We start from the raw sequence: 17341 nt of genomic DNA, 5'->3' as shown, positions 1-17341 counted from the left end.
CAGGTACAAATTAACAGAAGGAGGTGCAGCACAAGTAGGCAGAGACAATCGAAGTAGGCAGGACCAGCAATACCATAGTGCAGCACAAAAAACTGCCGCCCTTGTTGCAGTATCCAACTGTATCACTGTCCGGAGGACAGCAATGCAGTTGTATTCAGGTTGCTGGCCAGGTGCATTAGTACCTGATGCTGCGAGAATAGGGTCGCTATGCACTTGGCTGGTAGCCGTTAGGAGGGCTCAGGTGGCCCCCCTGGGCCAGTCCTCCCCTGGGTCAGGGATAACCCCAGCCATTTAACCACTTACATGTTATGGTCAGTAGTATCAATGAGTTATCATGGCAGATAGGCGCCTCATGAAGATCCCCAGGTCTGCTATCTTTGTATGCTTATTAGTCCTGGCCCGAGGCAGGCATGCCGATAAGCTTAATACTGTACATTACAATACAGACGTATTGTATTATATGTGACACATTAAAAAAAGTAAAAAAAAGTTAAAAATAAATGAAAATGTTAAAAATATTAAATAAATAAACAAACCTCTGTCGATCTGATATTGATGACCTATCCTGAGGATAGGTCATCAATACTAAAATCCCAGAAAACCCTTTTAACAAAACTTCTAATAGATTGCTTGATTGCTAAACCATTGTTTATGTTAAACACTATATAATAACTATTATTTCTATTTTATAAAAAAAATATAAACGCAACAAAGTAATTCTACAAACCATATTGGAATTGTACCTCAGGTCCTGTTATATGCATCAGTCCAGACATTGCACATGCTACAGCATCATATCCTGCTCTTTTAAACAAAGGTCCAGTCTGGCCATAACCTGCATGTAAGAAAAAGAGAATTTACTTGTTTAAAGAGCTAATATATATGTAAATAAAAACAGAATGCAATCATTTGCAAATCTCAGAAACGTATATTTTATTCACAGTAGAATGTAGATGTTGAAAGTGAGACATTTTATCATTTGAAGCAAACATGGGCAGAGATTTAACAATAAAAAAAAAAACGTGTGTCAACATTTTTAGAAAAATGTTCCTCGATGTAAAATGGCAAAGTATTATAAATCATTAACAGATTCTGAGAATCTGGAGAAATCCATGTGTGCAAGGGTCAGGGCCAACACTGGATCTTCATGATCTACAGGCCTTCAGGTGGCACTGTATTAAAGAGGACCTGTCACCCCTCCTGTTTTAGAAAACGATTGCATTCCACAAAAAAATGACCATTCTGGAGCATTTCTTATTCCTGAGGATAGGTCATTAGTAAAACAGCAGTGGGTCTCAGAAAAAGAATACCAGCTATAACAGTCAATGACATTGATAAGTATTGGTATCGCTGTTAGAAATGTCGACCCAAGTTTAATACAGTTAAAGTGATAACAGTGACCTGGAGTAAATTGTGTGTCGCTTACATATATTTTTCCGCTGCTTCATGTTCAGTCATAATTAGTTATATTTTTTGCATCTGTAAATCAATTGTACCAGAGTGGGGGTCTTACTTTGTCCCGACAATGAACATGGGATACAGTTGTAAGAGATGACTCTACCACAAGTCAACAACATGGTGCCACCGTGTCAGGATCAGATGACCTGCGATTCAGCAAGAGGCATCAAAGGTAGATTCCAGGCTTTGTCTCTGCAATAACCACTGGACTTTACATTTACCGGACTTTCCGCAGACAGATGTATTCACCAAAGAAGTGAGTTTCCTGCTGCATTAGGAGGCAGATTCCGGGCTCGGTCTCTGCCTTCACCACTGGACTTGTCATTCACCGGACTTTCCGCAGTAAGATGTATTCACCGAAGAAGTGAGTTTCCTGCTGCATTCAAAGGCAGATTCCAGGCTTGGTCTCTGCAGAAGTCAATGCACTTGACATTCACCATTGATTCAATGAAAAATATACCGTTCTTGTCACGTGCCATCGTTTTCCTGCACCACCTAGGGGAAGGGCAGTCCTTCAGCCATGGTTCCCTAGAGGTTTCCTCAACTGTTTTTTTTTCCTTTCCTGAGTACTGAAGGCCTGACTCTTCATGAGTGAAAGGCCCATCATCCACAGGGACACATTTAAGACCAGTGCCATGAATTCTAATGAGAACATGTAATTAACTTTTTATATTTTGCAGTTAATAAGAAGTCAGTGTATATTATGTAGTGGTACAGATGTAGTAGAGTTAACACACATGCTTTATGAGACGTTTTATCCAAACTAAATGTCTTAGGCACCTTCAATTGCTTTTCAATGGCTTTTGTTTCAAGATAACGCGATGAGTTAAGAAATTTGTGTGTTAACCCTGCTACATCCGTATGTCTGAGCCTCTTTATGAATCTTCATAGTCAACTGAATGGGGGTGCAGGGTGTCGGACCCCTGCTGATCAGATAGTGAAGGCCTTTTTGGTTTTACAGCCCAGCTTATTTTTTTATCCCCTACCTACAGGATAGGAGAAAAGTATCTGATTGGTGGGGACTGCTGGGTCCCCCATGATCATGAGAATCGGGATCCTGTGTCCCCAAAGAAAAGGAATGGTAGGTCAACCATGTTCCCTTCTGCTTCATTCAATGTCTATGGGACCTCTGGAAATAGATAGGCATTGTTCACATAGAGAGTGAACAGAGTAGCTTTGTGTATGCTGGACCTGCCACTTCATTCATATAGGGACACAGGATCCAGTACTCGCGATCAGTGGTGATCCAAGATATTCTGTGGATAGGGGAAAGTTTTGTATTGACAGAAACTATCTCTGGACCACATAACCTTTGAAGTCTACGAGTCCACAAAAAATGGGGATGAAATATGGACCACATCCATATTTTTTGCGGATCTACAATTTGCAGACCGCAAAAGGGATATAGTTGTGTGCATGGGGCCTTATACAGATTCTATTGGAAAGAAAAAAAAAGTACAGTCAGCGATGTACCTTCAATGGAGGCAGACCACATAGCTGCTATGGGGCCCCTGGAGGAAGGTGGCATGGTTTAGGACAAAAGGCCCTGCCTCCTAATTACACTTAATTCTCTATCCTGTCTTGAAGAGGACCTTTCACGGCTCCTGACATACCTGTTTTAATAGCTACATGCATTGCCCATGTAACTATAATTCTGCATCTACTCTTATGGCTCTATGTTGTGCCATTCCTGTATTATTTCTACTAGAAGTTATAGATGAATTGCTAGCAGTAAGGGTACAGAGTGGAGGTAACAAGTTGGGAGGGACTGCAGACTGCTAACAGCTGATTCATAACTTCTAGAAGAAATAATAAAGGAATGGCACAACATAGAGCCATACGAACAGATGCTCCAGAATTATTATTACATGGGGAATGCATGAAGCTATTAAAACAGGCATGTCAGTGCAGTACGCAGCCCTGCAGGGTGAGCGAATGGTGAGGTCACTGGGGTAGTTACTAAACCGAGGGTGTTCTTGGTACTCACAGTTTTTATATACCCTGGGCAGGCGTACAGCAGTAATGGAGAGGCTGGCACATAGATCCTCTGGGGCACTCTCTATGTATAGGGACCAGGCCGGTGGTAGGTGAGGTGCCCTGGGTGTTGCAGGTTTAATGTGCCTGTGGCAAGATCCCTTATAGTTCGTGACGCCAGTGCTGGTAACGGTGGCACATAAATTTGTTGTAGGAATAATTGAGGAACACAAGTTGCAGTGAACCAGAACTTCCTTTTACTGAACAGTTCAACTATTTACAGTCTTTAGTTAGTTCCACATGTAAAAGGTTGTAACAGGCAGGCTTTATATAAATGGCAGTCAAAGTCCTTGCAAGATACTCAGAGGGAATAACACTTACAGATCAGGCTGTATTTTCCTTAGATCCTGTCTGGCTTTTCTCCAAGGCCCGTATGCCCTATTGCTGGCTTTATCCTTGGGTAGGGAAACCTTCATCTGGTATATATCTCCTTGCTGTAAACTATCTTTCTGCCCTTCAGCTCTCTATTTGGCTGGATAAATCTTGGCTCTGCACTGTACTTTTAAAGGAACTAGGTTTCTTCAGGAGGCAGCTTCTTCCCCTGGATTGACTTCTGAGCTTCCTTTGCTCAGGTACTCAGGCAGGCTAGACTGCACTAACTAGCCTCCTGGATTAAACTGAACTGACTCTTTCCTGTCTGGGCCTAACTATATAGGGGGTTCCCTAGCTCCCTCTACTGCCTAGGAGGAGGAACTACCCCTAACAGGCCTGGTACAGAAGATAACAGGAAAAATACACATTAAAATACCATACAATATACAATGACCATGTTTCACAAAAGGTGGGGAACAACGTGGCCCAATTGACCCTTGTGTAGTGCCCACAATTACCTAGTGGGACACTACATAAGGAGTAGTCATAGGTCCTCTTTGAGTCCCTGTCTGGGGCTCTGCTTTCCAGCTCCCTCTGTCCTGTCCTCAGGCTCAGCACATCATCAGTGGCTAGCGCTGCCCCCACTAGAGTCCCGACTAGCACTCTATGTTGTCTCGCTGCTGTGCGCTGGGCTGGCCAATCAGCATTAGCAGTGCTTGTAGAGCCTGCTGATGATTGGCTTGCCTAGTGCCCAGCAGAGAAACTTTAGTGTCCTGTGCCACGGGAGTCAGGATTTCATTCCTCTGCAAGCAACTTGCAAGTGACAGTGACTTTAGGTGAGAAGTGACTGTGCTGTCAGTCATATGTGTTTTGGGTGTGAAGTGAACCCCTCATTTCCAGTGCTGAACCTCCAGTTCTTATGCAGAGTTCTACTCTCTCAGCTCCATAGATGAACCAGAATCTTCACCCTCTCAGTCACTGACACAGTGTAAGGCCGCCATGCCTTGCTCTGTGCACTCATGTACAGTAAGTGTCTCTGTGTCAGCTTCATGCAATGATGTAGAGAGACATTGTTTGTCCTGCTTTACTGTGCAGCTTAGCTCCGTTAGGGAATTACTATGAAGTGGCCGTCCTTTGGCCACATACCACACTGAGGACCATGATGTTCCCCGCTGCTGTGAACTACTTTTCAGGGACAAGCTCATGTGTGTGAGCTCGCCACTACACAATCACGCGCTTTTACGTCACCTCTTGGAGAAGGAGCGCGTGATCATGTAGTGGCGCTCTCGCACACATGAGCCTGCAACTGCGCAATGAGCCACTGAAAACTAGCGCACAGTGGTGGGAAACAATGCGCAGGCTCCAGAATTGCAGGCACACGGTGCATACACAAGACTATGCTCAAGCGTCTAGCATTGAGGGAGAAGGAAATTCTGTCAATCAAATGCTAAGGGGCAGGAAAGACGGTATAGTAAGCTTGACTTGAAGTGAGAAAGCGGCTGCCCCCTTGATTTCCTGACCCTAATTTTCATAGCCCGGGCAGTTGAATCAAAGACACAAACAGCTTTGGAATCATACTACAGACTTCAATAAGGTAATGCTGGCGGTTTAATATGCGTTTTCTAGGTGACAGGTTCTTTTTAAAGTTTCCCTATAAGCAACCTAAGTCGTGAATAAGCATTAGATGTGATGACCACATATACTGTGCAGGCTTTCTGATTGACAGCTCAGTCTGTCCCACACTACAGGAGAATTAAGGCTAGCATGACTGGGTTGGCCGAGGTAGATACCGATGACACGCAGGTGACAAATTCTGAAGGAGTAGCACATGCTTCGTGATGCAAATGATAGAATAAGGCAGCTATTCCAAAGAGGAACATTTGTTAATAGATCTTGCCAAGTCATGCCTAGAGCGTCTTGCAAAAAAATATCCAGAGTCCAAAAAGCCTGCCAAATATGATGAACTAAAACTGGGAATTGTGAAAAGGAAGCGTGAATATATTCTAAATAAGGGCTTTTCTACAAGTTGGAAACCTTTCCATATCGATCAGCTTGATTAGCTCTTTATTTTTGTGGCATATTTTATGATTCAGTTATATAATACTAATGCAAGAAGGAAAGAAAGATCTAAATATTTTCTAGAAGCTGTATGTATACTTATTCTGTCCATACAGTGCTAAAGAAACTTCTTAAACCATCATCTATGAGATAGGCCACCAAAGTTCTAAGTGACACAGCAGCGCCATCTACTGTTCTGTCGAGGAAATGAATGAATTAATCATTAGTATTTGAGCCTGTGTTCTTTTCCATTTTGGCTACAACAAACTTTTACAAAGATCACACCCAGTTGCACTTTCGCAATTCTGGGAATATGAGAACAAGAGAACCGGTATAAAGTGGGTCATAAACAACAGACCGCAATGGACAAAATCATATACTGGGAGAGAGTTATCAAAACTGGCTTATTTGCCCCGAGCATCCAATCAGATTTCACCTTTCATTTTTCAGAGCTCCTTAGGAGAAGTAGCTAGAAATCCCTGGTGCCGCTTATTTCAGGGGTAACAAAGATCAGACAGATAAAACCCCACTAGTTCTGGCTCTTGTTTCCTGTTGGGGTGAGAGGAAGGGAAAGGGGTGGAAATTTAAGAAGGACCTGTCACCTTTCCTGGTAACTGCATTCCCCATACAATAATAATTCTGTTATCCTCTATTATTCCTACTAGACATTTATTAATTCATTGCCAGCAGCATGCATTAAAGGGGTTGTCTCATTTTAGAAATTGATGACCTATCACTAGATTATGTCATCAGTGTCAGATAGGTGAGTATGTCCAGTGAGCTGAGAGCAGCCTCGCATGCACAGCCAGCCTCCATTCATTTCTAGGCGGCTGCTGAAAATAGCTGAGCACTGTTATCTCAGACTTTGGCATATCAGCTCTCCATGTCTGCTTTAAAGGGAACCTGTCACCAGGATTTTGTGTATAGAGCTGAGGACATGGGTTGCTAGGTGGCCGCTAGCACATCCGCAATACCCAGTCCACATAGCTCTGTGTGCTTTTATTGTGTAAAAAAAACGATTTGATACATATGCAAATTAACCTGAGATGAGTCCTGTCCCTGACTCATCTCACATACAGGACTCATCTCAGGTTAATTTGCATATGTTTCAAATCGTTTTTTTTACACAATAAAAGCACACAGAGCTATGGGGACTGGGTATTGCGGATGTGCTAGCGGCCATCTAGCAACCCATGTCCTCAGCTCTATACCCAAAATCCAGGTGACAGGTTCCCTTTAATATCTACTTATATATTTCCTCGCAGGTCTGGAGTTTCTTTTCAGGTAACTCTATGTTGTGACACTCCTCAATTATTCCTACTAGTTTATAAATGGATTGCCAGAAATTTGCAATAAAGGTCCGACTCAGTGCTACTAGTTGAGGGGTGTCCATGCTCTGTCACTGGCAGCATTGACTGGATGGTGTAAAACTCTGCAGGGACACCCCTCCCCCAACTGGTAACACTGAGTTGGACCTTTATTACAGACTGCTGGCAATTCATTCGTAAACTAGTAGGAATAATAGAGGAGTGTCACAACACAGAGTTACATAAAAAAAGAATCCAGACCTGTAAATAATTCTATTCTGGAGCAACTATACTTAGAACTATTATTTGTGTTGTTGCTCTGCTGTTCCTCCTAGAAATATATGAATAAACGGACAACTGGGAATTAGCAGTTGGGGTGCACAGTCCAATCAGTGCTCACAGAGTCTGAGAAAGGGTAATGGGAAAACCCAGTTGTCGATTTATCAATGTCAATTTGTGAATGACAGGACACATAGGCCTTATTAAAAGATCCTCCATAATTGAGGGATACAAGTATAAGGCCTCTTTCACACGTCATGTGCTGTCCATGGTCTCCACTGACCACTCACATACCATTGACTTTAATGTTCGTATTCACACACAGCAGATTTCAGTGGACTGCAGGTCCGTGAAGACACCACAGATGCCATGCTTATGGCTCCCCCACGTACATTACAGTCTGCAGGACAGACACAACGCGGATGCCATGTATGGATTTCATGGACCATTAGTAGGAGATGCTCTGGAAAGACTAGCAGTGTCCTCAAAATAGGATGACACACAGAGGGCAAAAAGCCAACACATGGACCAAACACGTATCCTTCACAGACATCTTCACAGATGAATCACCGACCATCTTGTCATGGATATATTCCAAAGAATCCTTACACATACTATGTAACAGCAAGGCAGACTGACAAATCTGATTAGCAACCAGGGTCAAAATTAGGCGTAATGAGGCCTAAATTAGGTGTATTTCAGACACAGATGATGGCGCAACGGTTAGCTGTGCCATTATCTGAGACTTTGCCCTGCTCACGCCAGGTCTAAAATTGTGGACGTGGCGTGGACAGGGAAGGGGACAGGGGACAGGCCGGCAGGCCCTTCTTATTCACCATTTTCTATGCCTGTTTTAGGCGTAGAAAATGGTCTAACTGTGAGACGGCTCGGAAGCTTTCTTACATTTAGAACTGGCGCAGGATGCACCAAAGTTATGTAGAGGCCGGCGCCTCTTGATAACTTCAGCGGAACCACTGCTGGCTATGGGCCTTTATTAAGACCAGCGTCTAAAATGCCATTCTTAATAAATGTGCCCCATAACGTTTCCTAACAGATAGATGGTAAAGGCTACGTGATAAGACTACATTTTAAATAGATGAAAAATGCTGGTTCTCATTTGACTGGTTATACAGCCCGCAGCACTTCTGTCTTAAGTGATCACAAAGTAATTTCCAAATAATTCCTCTGGTCCATTGATATTCCCATCCTAATTATCTCCTAAATCCACCCAATTGATGCTAAGTGCTGCATTGTTTCCTTGATGCATTAACATCCATTTGAAATCTATTTGCGTCAACTGTACCAAAATATGTTCTCCTATGCTTACGGTTATGGGAAAGAACTTTGATGAAAGGGTTAGAAGAGCAAGATAAATCACACGTATGTCTTTGGTTTATTTCATAAAACAACCTTTGGAGTTAATTGTAAACAAGCGGCAAAATGCATTATTTAAGTTATGCATCAATTTCTCAGGAGCTGACTTTGATTTCACATTTCTGATACGTTGGTAGTGTGTGGCCTTCTCCTTTCTCATTTTATTAGGCAGTGACATCTGAAACAATTGGGCATTTCCTTAGGCTTTGGGCTCATGCACACGAGCGTATGCCCTCCAAGACATACGGTCCGTGAGCAGGGCATATGTCCCGGAGCGGCATACATTGTGCGCTCGGGAGCGCACAGCCTCATAGGTTACTATGATACTGTGCGCATCGGGCCGCCCATAGGATCATATGAGTGCAGGACAATAGTCCAGCGGCCAGCCCGATGCGCACAGTATCATACTAACCTATGATGCTGTGCACTCCCGTGCGCACGATGTATGCCGCTCCAGGACATATGCCCTACTCATGAACCATATTTCTCGGAGGGCATACGGTTGTGTGCATGAGCCCTTTCTATGGTACACATGCATTGCATGGTATATAGTTATTTTAAACAGATCTTTTGCTCAGGCCAAGAAAAACAGTAAAAAAAAATTTAACATTACTGTAAACCGCAGCATGAGCAATGTTTGGGCAGTGTATATATTATAAAATGATTGCAATGTTTATATAGAAAATTACAATCAGAGCCATAAAAATGAACAATCCAGAAAGGAAATATTTAGTTTGTGAGACAGAGAGTGAGATTCCATGCTTCTAATACCATTAAGCACAAGGTTATCTAATTTGTATGGACAGAAACATAAAAAAAGAGAAAAAATTACCAATATGGCTCCAATATAGTGAATAGAAGCGCCGGTAACAGCCCAATAACTTCCCAGGGCTCCAACAAAATGTTTTACTGTCTTTAGAAGGATACATGAAGTAAACTGTAATAAAGGTAATCTTCTTAGCAGTGACTGTAGTCGAGAGTTATCCTCTCCCTTCTGATCCTCAGCTGTGTCATGTGACTTATGTGTGGACAGGAAGCTAGTTTCTCTATTCATTCTTAAACGACTGACATTGAGGCTCCCATAGGAATGAACAGAGAAACGGACATCCTGTTCATACATAGGATGCTGGGTCAGTTGGAGAGTCAGAGTGTGAGTCACATGAGACAGCTGAGGATCAGAAGGATGTGATAACTCACTACTACAGCCATCAGTAAGAAGATCACCTTCACTATAATTTAAATCATATATCGTTCTTACCTTTTTAACAGGTCAAAGAATAAATATTTTTATGTGAGTGTTTCTCAGTTCTCAGGGGATTTGGGACCACTCGTTCTCAGTAACCTTCACAGATTTTCTATGTGTAACAGTGTCTTCGCAAGTGCTTTAGGCTGGGGCTACACGGCGATCTTGGTTACAACTAAAGATCACTGTGCAGCCACTGAAGTGAATTGGGTGTGGCTCGTGTTGGATGTTTTGCCATTGTGGGGTCGGTCCCGGCGACTTGCGAGTTGCTCTGCAAACCCATTAGAGTTCTATGGCTGTACTGCTACACAGTGATCTTTGGTAGTGTGAGAGGTGTCACAGCCTTATATGTGATGAGTTCCTAATGATCAATGAATTATAATAGAATCTATGCCAGAGAGATTTCCAATGTTGTGGCATTGCCTACCATGCTTTTGGGGGAGATTAAGTTGCACCTGCTTTCTCTTTAAAGGGGCTGTCCAAGTTATTTTTTTGTTCTTTGTATGTTTCTAACTAATCAAATGTAACAGCTTTACCATGCACTTACTGCATCTGTAGTTGCTCCTTTCTCAGATTTCACTGAGGGTCACATGACCTGTGATGTCAGCTTCTCTCTCTGCTCTGATGATGTTTCGTGCACAAGCCTGAGATAGCAGATCTGTGTATGTAGACACGAGACGTCACTGTGCTGGCCACACATCCCTGCTCTGTCAGCTGCTGCTGCTGTCTGCCCTGTGTCTCCCACCTACTGGATACTTCAGGAAAGATTACCTCCTTCAGGAGAACAGGCTCAGGGCTAAAGGCTTTAGGGTACTTTCACACCAGCGGCAAGGAACTCCGGCAGGCTGTTCCGGCGGGTGAACAGCCTGTCGGATCTGTGCTGCCGCTAGTGCATGTGTGCCCCCGGACTACCGCTCGTCATAGTTTTATTCCGGCGGCCTCTCGGCATGTTTGCAGTCAATGGGGCCAGAGCGGTAGTCCGTGGGCACGCATGCACTAGTGTGAAACTAGCCTTACTGAGTGACTGCAGGCAGTGAGGAGACAAATGCTGGGCACAGGAGCTCATAGACTAGAGGAGTTATTGTACAGCTGGGACTTGTAGTCCTACAGATACGACATGCTGCTGAGTATCCCAGCAGGCAGACATGTCACTCAGGGCAGATTTATTCACTCCCTCTGCAGATCAGGGGAGGGGCAGAGATTGTTATTATTGCAAGTAAACAAAGGGCCTAAAGAGAACCAGGGAAAAGAGGAAATATATATTTTTTTACCTAAAACTTGCTTAGCTCAGTTATATATTGCTGCCCGTCAGATTTACAGTGCTATATATTTGTTTTTCATAACTCGGACAACCCCTTTAAGGTCTCAGTCACTGGCCTCTTACACAAACCATGCATTGCTGCTTTAAAAAGGCAGTACTCTGGGTTAAAGGGGTTGTCAAGGATTAGAAAAACATGGTTGCTTTTTTCCAAAAACAGCATCCCATCTGTCCAAGGGTTGTGTCTGGTATTAAGCTCAGCTCCTTTGAACTGAATGGAGCTGAGCTGTATTCCTCTTGCCCAACCTGTGGACAGGTGTGGTACTGTTCTTAGAATGAAGCAGCCATTGTTTTCTAGTCTTGGAGTACCCCTTTAAGAAACCTGACTGGCCAATGAGAAATCAAATTGGTGGCCATTAGGGGGTTAATTATGTGCTACCAAAGCTGGAAACCTGTTTTTTGAATGGATAAAGTACAAGCTTCATATACATATGTGTGAAAGTTCCCTGCGCTGTGACAGGACTTGAAATGTTGTTTATTATATTTACATTTTCTTCTACAACTGTAATAATTTCCAGTAAAACAGCATTATGATACGATTAGGTCTAAATGGAAGCATAGGTAGTTACAGCTCATAATAAATCACACGTACACTGATTACCAACCATTATATCTGTCAACCACTGTAAAGAATGGAAGTAATATAATTCGCATATTCCTGCAGTATAGCCTTCAAGCTAGGAAAAGAACTTCTATTTAAAACGGAAAGTTGGTGTGCTTTCTGAAGTTGTTCCCATGACTGATATATGGTTCAAAGGGTGGAGAGGGACCTAAAAAGGGACGTGCACCCAACGGAAGCTTCTCTTGAATAAGTGCTGTGGCCGGGAATTGTTTCAAAACTTCAAGCTAGTAAAAGAACTTCTAGCCATCCAAGCACGTATGGTCCTAATGTATGTTTAATAGGGGGTCCAGAGCAAAAACTTCTCACGAAAATCTGTGATTATGCCCAATGCAAACTCGGCTTGATCACCATATTAACCCTGTGTTGATGGCCCCTACAGTGAAATCCAGATACCTGTACACGGATGAAAGTGTGAATACTGGGAAACCACCATGACAACCCCCTCAGGAGTTGCCCCAAGTCTAATCAGTTTAGTGGCACAGTGGGTCCACACTCACTGCGTTACAATTGTATATTCTCTTGGAAAATAAAAACCAACTACATCAGTCAAAGACCATATTTGTCTATATCTGCTGTTGGAGGGGTGGTCCAGATTTCCCTGACTAGACTAGTCTTATATAATCAGCTTAACCTAACTTCTTAATAACCAGGCCTGCAAAGATCTAAACCACTTCCAGACCAGGCCATTTACTCCCTAATTTTACTAATCTGACATGTATCGTTTTTTGTGGAAATAACTTTGGAATGCTTTTACTTATCCAATCCATTCTGAGACTGTTTATTCATGACACATTGCACATTAAGGTAATGGTAAATTTGAGTCAAATTGAGTCTGGTAAAATCGAGTCAGGACCACTGCATGTATATAGACTGGAGTCCAGCAAAGTTTAGATATTAAAACACTGTAACAATCTATTCAAGCACAGAAAGATTCCTATAGAATTAGGCCTCCTTCCAAGCAATCAAACAAAAGAAGAGGATAGGGACTTCCGGTTCAGGCGCGCGCATGAGAGGGTAGCGAGGACCGGAGCTCCGATACCCAGAGCCCGCAAACCGGTAAATAAAACTCCCGGGTGATAAATTTGACATCCCCGACCCTCTGTGGGAGCCACAGAATAAGCGAATGGAGAAATTTCTGAGGAAAGACGGCATGTCTAGTACTCCGATGCATCCATCACAGGGCGAGGAGCGCCAGCAGAAAGGTAAAATGGCGGCAACAGAGAAGACACAGAGACTTTCCCGATCGGCAGCCCAGACACCGGCTAGAAGCTCGGATGCAGAATCGGAGGGCTCGGAGAGTGGTTTAACCCCAGAACAGGACATTATGATATCCTGCAAGACCATGGCGCTGGAAGTGGCGAAGTTGCTAGCGCCCGACATTAAATCCACGCTGGAGGCCACGGTCTCGACGGCACTCCTCCAGATACAGACGGAGGTGTCTCACCACTCCACACAAATAACGGAGCTGGAGCACAGAATTACTATGGTGGAGGACGAGCTTGAGCAGACGCAAATAAAGATGAGAGAGGTACTCTCAAACAATCAGGCGCTTAAAGACAAACTGGAAGACCTGGAAAATCGTTCCAGGAGAAGTAATCTTCGGATGGTGGGATTGCCAGAAGATATTCCTCAAGCGCAACTGATTAGGATATTTGCATTAGAACTCCCTTAAGCCTTGGGGCTCCAAGGCGAATGCACAGTTGAAAGAGCCCACAGATTGGGCCCAGCGAGGCAAGCAGACGCAAACGGGAGCAAAGCGAGAGACGAGAGCAGCCATTGCGAAATATTTAAATTATGCCGCCAAGGAGGCGATATTGAGGAAGTATAAAAGCGCACAACATCCAGTGATGCTGAGAGGCTCGAAAATATTCCTTTTTAGCGACTACTCGATGGAGGTTACGAAACGGAGGAGAGCCTTCTTGCAAGTGTGTTCGGCTCTGGTCAGAAAGAAAACCAAATTTGCGCTGCTATTTCCTGCCACACTGCGGGTCTTTCATCCAGATGGGCACATTGACACTTACCTAAACCCGAGGGGGGCCATGAGGGAACTAGGAGACGAAGAAGATGAGGGCGCATGGCACGAGAGAGGAGGAAATATGGCGGACGCTCAGTATAATCGTAGAAAGGAGATGCGACAGGACTCGCAAAATTACAGGAGATCTCCGACGATTAGAGAGTCCATGGATGAGTCCCAAGGCTGAAGTGAAGTGACCGGGGGGCATAGTGTAAAGTATAATGGACAAAGTCTGTTAGATGTTTCAGAGATCCTGGGACGTTTTGATGTTGAGTCACAAGTTTGATCTCTGGGGCCCAGTGAGGTCTGCAGGTATAGAAGGGAGGGTAGGAAAAGGGTGAAATAATAGTAATGCTGCTTGATATGGAGGGTAAAAGATAGATGGAGAAGAATCTCATTGTTTAGAATGTTACAGAGGGCTTTGGGGGTAGGATTTGGTCAATGTTTTTTTTTTTTTACCTTACTCTATTGCGAGTTAATTAAGGTGGTGTGAAGATAGGGGTGTGGAATTGCGATAGTTCCACGGGATGCGCGAAAAAAGAGAAGTCGAAGCTAGGAGAATGATATCGCGTAGGGATGCTTTAATTGGGGGGGTGGGGGGGTAGGGGGGGGGGGAAGGGTGTTATGTTGGGAAATGTTTGCATTGCTACTCATCACTGACTTGTGCTTTCTTTTCAGGTATAGACGGTCTGGTTTTCCTCCAGATGTGTCTCCTGAGATAGTCCTGTTTAAAAGGATTTTATGAGAATAGTGACATGGAACGTGAAAGGTCTGCGTTCCCAGACCAAACGAAATATGATACTTAGACATCTTAAACTGAAGGCGGACGTGGCCCTGTTACAGGAGACACACCTGGAGGAACAAGACTTCTGGAGGATGCGTAAATATTGGGTGGGACAGGTGATCGGTTCATCGTCAACGGGACGGAGGGCGGGGGTAATGATATTGTTCCACAAAAATCTTCAGTACACCTTGAGTAAGAGTGAGGCTGATAAAGAAGGGAGGAGTATGAGAGCTGAGATTAATTTGGGGGGCAGACAACTAGTCTTGTACAATATTTATTCTCCTAACGCAGCCCAAGCAGGTTTTTACCAAACTCTGGAGAATTTAGTACTCCAAGATAAAGGCCCATCCATGATAATGGCAGGGGACTTCAATAGGGTGAGAAATAGTGCGGAGGACAGGAAGCAGACAGGAAACAAAAGAAGTCAGCCAAATCCAGAAGGTTCCCATACCCTGACACCGTTTCTTGAGAATGTAGACTTGATAGATATTTGGCGGAGACACCACCCTGCCGACAGGGAGTACTCTCACTACTCTTTCTCACAGAGGTCTTGGTCCAGAAAAGATTATATATTGGTATCTCTGGATCTGGTCCCCAGAGTCCATAAGACAGAATTAGAAGACATATTGATCTCAGATCATGCTCCGCTTTGGGTTGATATGGAGGAAAATATCCCCAGGGGTACGGACCAGATCTGGAGAATGCCAAGTCATTTGTTACTGGACGAAGACTTCAAAGACAGGTTGAGGGGGTGGTGGTGGGAGTACTCCCAGGATAATGAAGCACATAAGCAAAATGCTGAGCTGTTTTGGGAAACTGCAAAAGCGGTATTAAGGGGAAGAATCCTATCATACTCTATAGGGCAGAGAAAAGATATACTGAAAAAATATGACCAAGCAACACAAGATGTGAGGTTGACATACACAAAGTATCTTAATGATCCGACGGATGAAAATAAGGTGGCATGGGTCACGGCTAAGCACAGCTATGACTATTATCAGGAAGGGAAGGTTAAGTGGTTTGCTGATTGTAAACAAGCTACTCTTTTTAGATATGGAAACAAGGCGGGAAAGCTGCTGGCAAATATTACGCGCCCTTATGTCACACGCACACAAGTATATCCCCTTCGAGATAAACAGGGAGTCTTGCAGTCCCATCCTAGAAAGATTCTGGACATTATGAAACGTTATTTTGGGGTCATGTACTCCTAAACAAAGTGAAACTCCCCACACTATCACCAGAAATGTTAGAAAGCCTCAACTCTGAAATAACGGAGACTGAGGTTCAACAGACAATTAAGGCTTTGCGTAATGGGAAGTCACCGGGCCCTGACGGATTCCCCGCAGAATTTTATAAAGCATTAGGACCTGACATAGTATCGACGCTAACTGCTCTGTTTAATTTAGTGCTCAGAGGAGGGAGGATTCTTCCTTCTGGTAATATGGCATATATTAAATTGATCCCGAAGCCAGGGAAGGATCTGACCCAACCAGAATCTTTCAGGCCAATTTCCTTGCTCAATCAGGACCTTAAGTTGGCGTCAAAGATTCTGGCCAATAGGTTGGCATTACTCATGCCGGACCTGATTGGGGAACATCAGGTAGGTTTTATCAAGGGCCGCTCGGCGGTGACTAATATCAGGAAAGTACTGGCAGTGCAAGATAGTTTGAGGCGGAGTGGAGCCCACGTGACGCAGGCCCTCTTGGCCATCGATGCCGAAAAGGCATTTGACAATGTCAGCTGGCAATGGCTAAATGATGTCTTAAACAAAATGGATATAAAAGGGGCGTTCAGGAAATATTTGTCAGCAGTATACGCAGATCCTCAGGCAAGGATTCATATTCCGGGCTTTCTGTCGGATACTATTCGGCTTCACAGGGGGACACGGCAAGGGTGCCCTTTGTCGCCCTTACTGTTTGACATTGCTTTGGAGCCGCTTGCTTTGTTCCTCTGTGGGTCGGATGTGTACGAGGGGATTAAGGTGGGGAATGAAGTTCTAAAACTCGCATGTTTTGCGGACGACTTGCTAATTTTTTTGAATGAACCGGGCTTACACCTAAAAGCGGTACTGGAGATATTCCAGAACTATGAGGGAGTGACGGGCTACAAAATTAATGTGTCCAAAAGTCAGTTATTCTTTCTAAAGGATAGAGATAGGGGTGAAGTTTCCCAAAATGGGGTTGAGATACGTAAAGAATATATTACATATTTAGGGGTCAAAATAGGCAAGAATGCATCTTCAATTTATTCATTGAACTACTCACCGCTTATAGCCAAAATCACCAAGGAGCTTGATAAATGGAAAGATCTACCGTTGTCATTAATGGGGAGAGCATGTTTAATAAAAATGGTAAGCTTCCCGAAAATGCTATACCCATTGCAGACAATTCCCGTGCTTCTCAAACACGCAGATGTGAGCAAATTGCAAGCGGCATTTGTGAAGTTCCTCTGGAATAAAAAGAGGCCGCGTGTGGCCTATAGGAAACTCTGCTTGCTGAAATGGGAGGGGGGTTTAAATATGCCCGACATTAGGCTATA

The 17341-nt window shown here is 43.8% G+C and overlaps 1 protein-coding gene across 3 annotated transcripts in view; it reads right to left on the bottom strand.

The window, feature by feature from the left end:
- Nucleotides 1-17341, bottom strand: part of SUGCT (succinyl-CoA:glutarate-CoA transferase) — a 942268-nt gene that overhangs the window by 831739 nt on the left and 93188 nt on the right. For all 3 annotated transcript variants that reach the window (XM_044293705.1, XM_044293704.1, XM_044293703.1), the window contains exon 7: nt 744-835. In XM_044293705.1, coding sequence (XP_044149640.1) covers nt 744-835 — 92 coding nt within the window. The remainder of the gene's footprint in view (nt 1-743; nt 836-17341) is intronic.

Source organism: Bufo gargarizans, chromosome 5 (assembly GCF_014858855.1).
Source record: "Bufo gargarizans isolate SCDJY-AF-19 chromosome 5, ASM1485885v1, whole genome shotgun sequence".
NCBI lineage: Eukaryota > Metazoa > Chordata > Amphibia > Anura > Bufonidae > Bufo > Bufo gargarizans.
The sequence above is the reverse complement of the archived record's forward strand: the minus strand, read 5'-3'. Positions and strand labels throughout refer to the sequence as shown.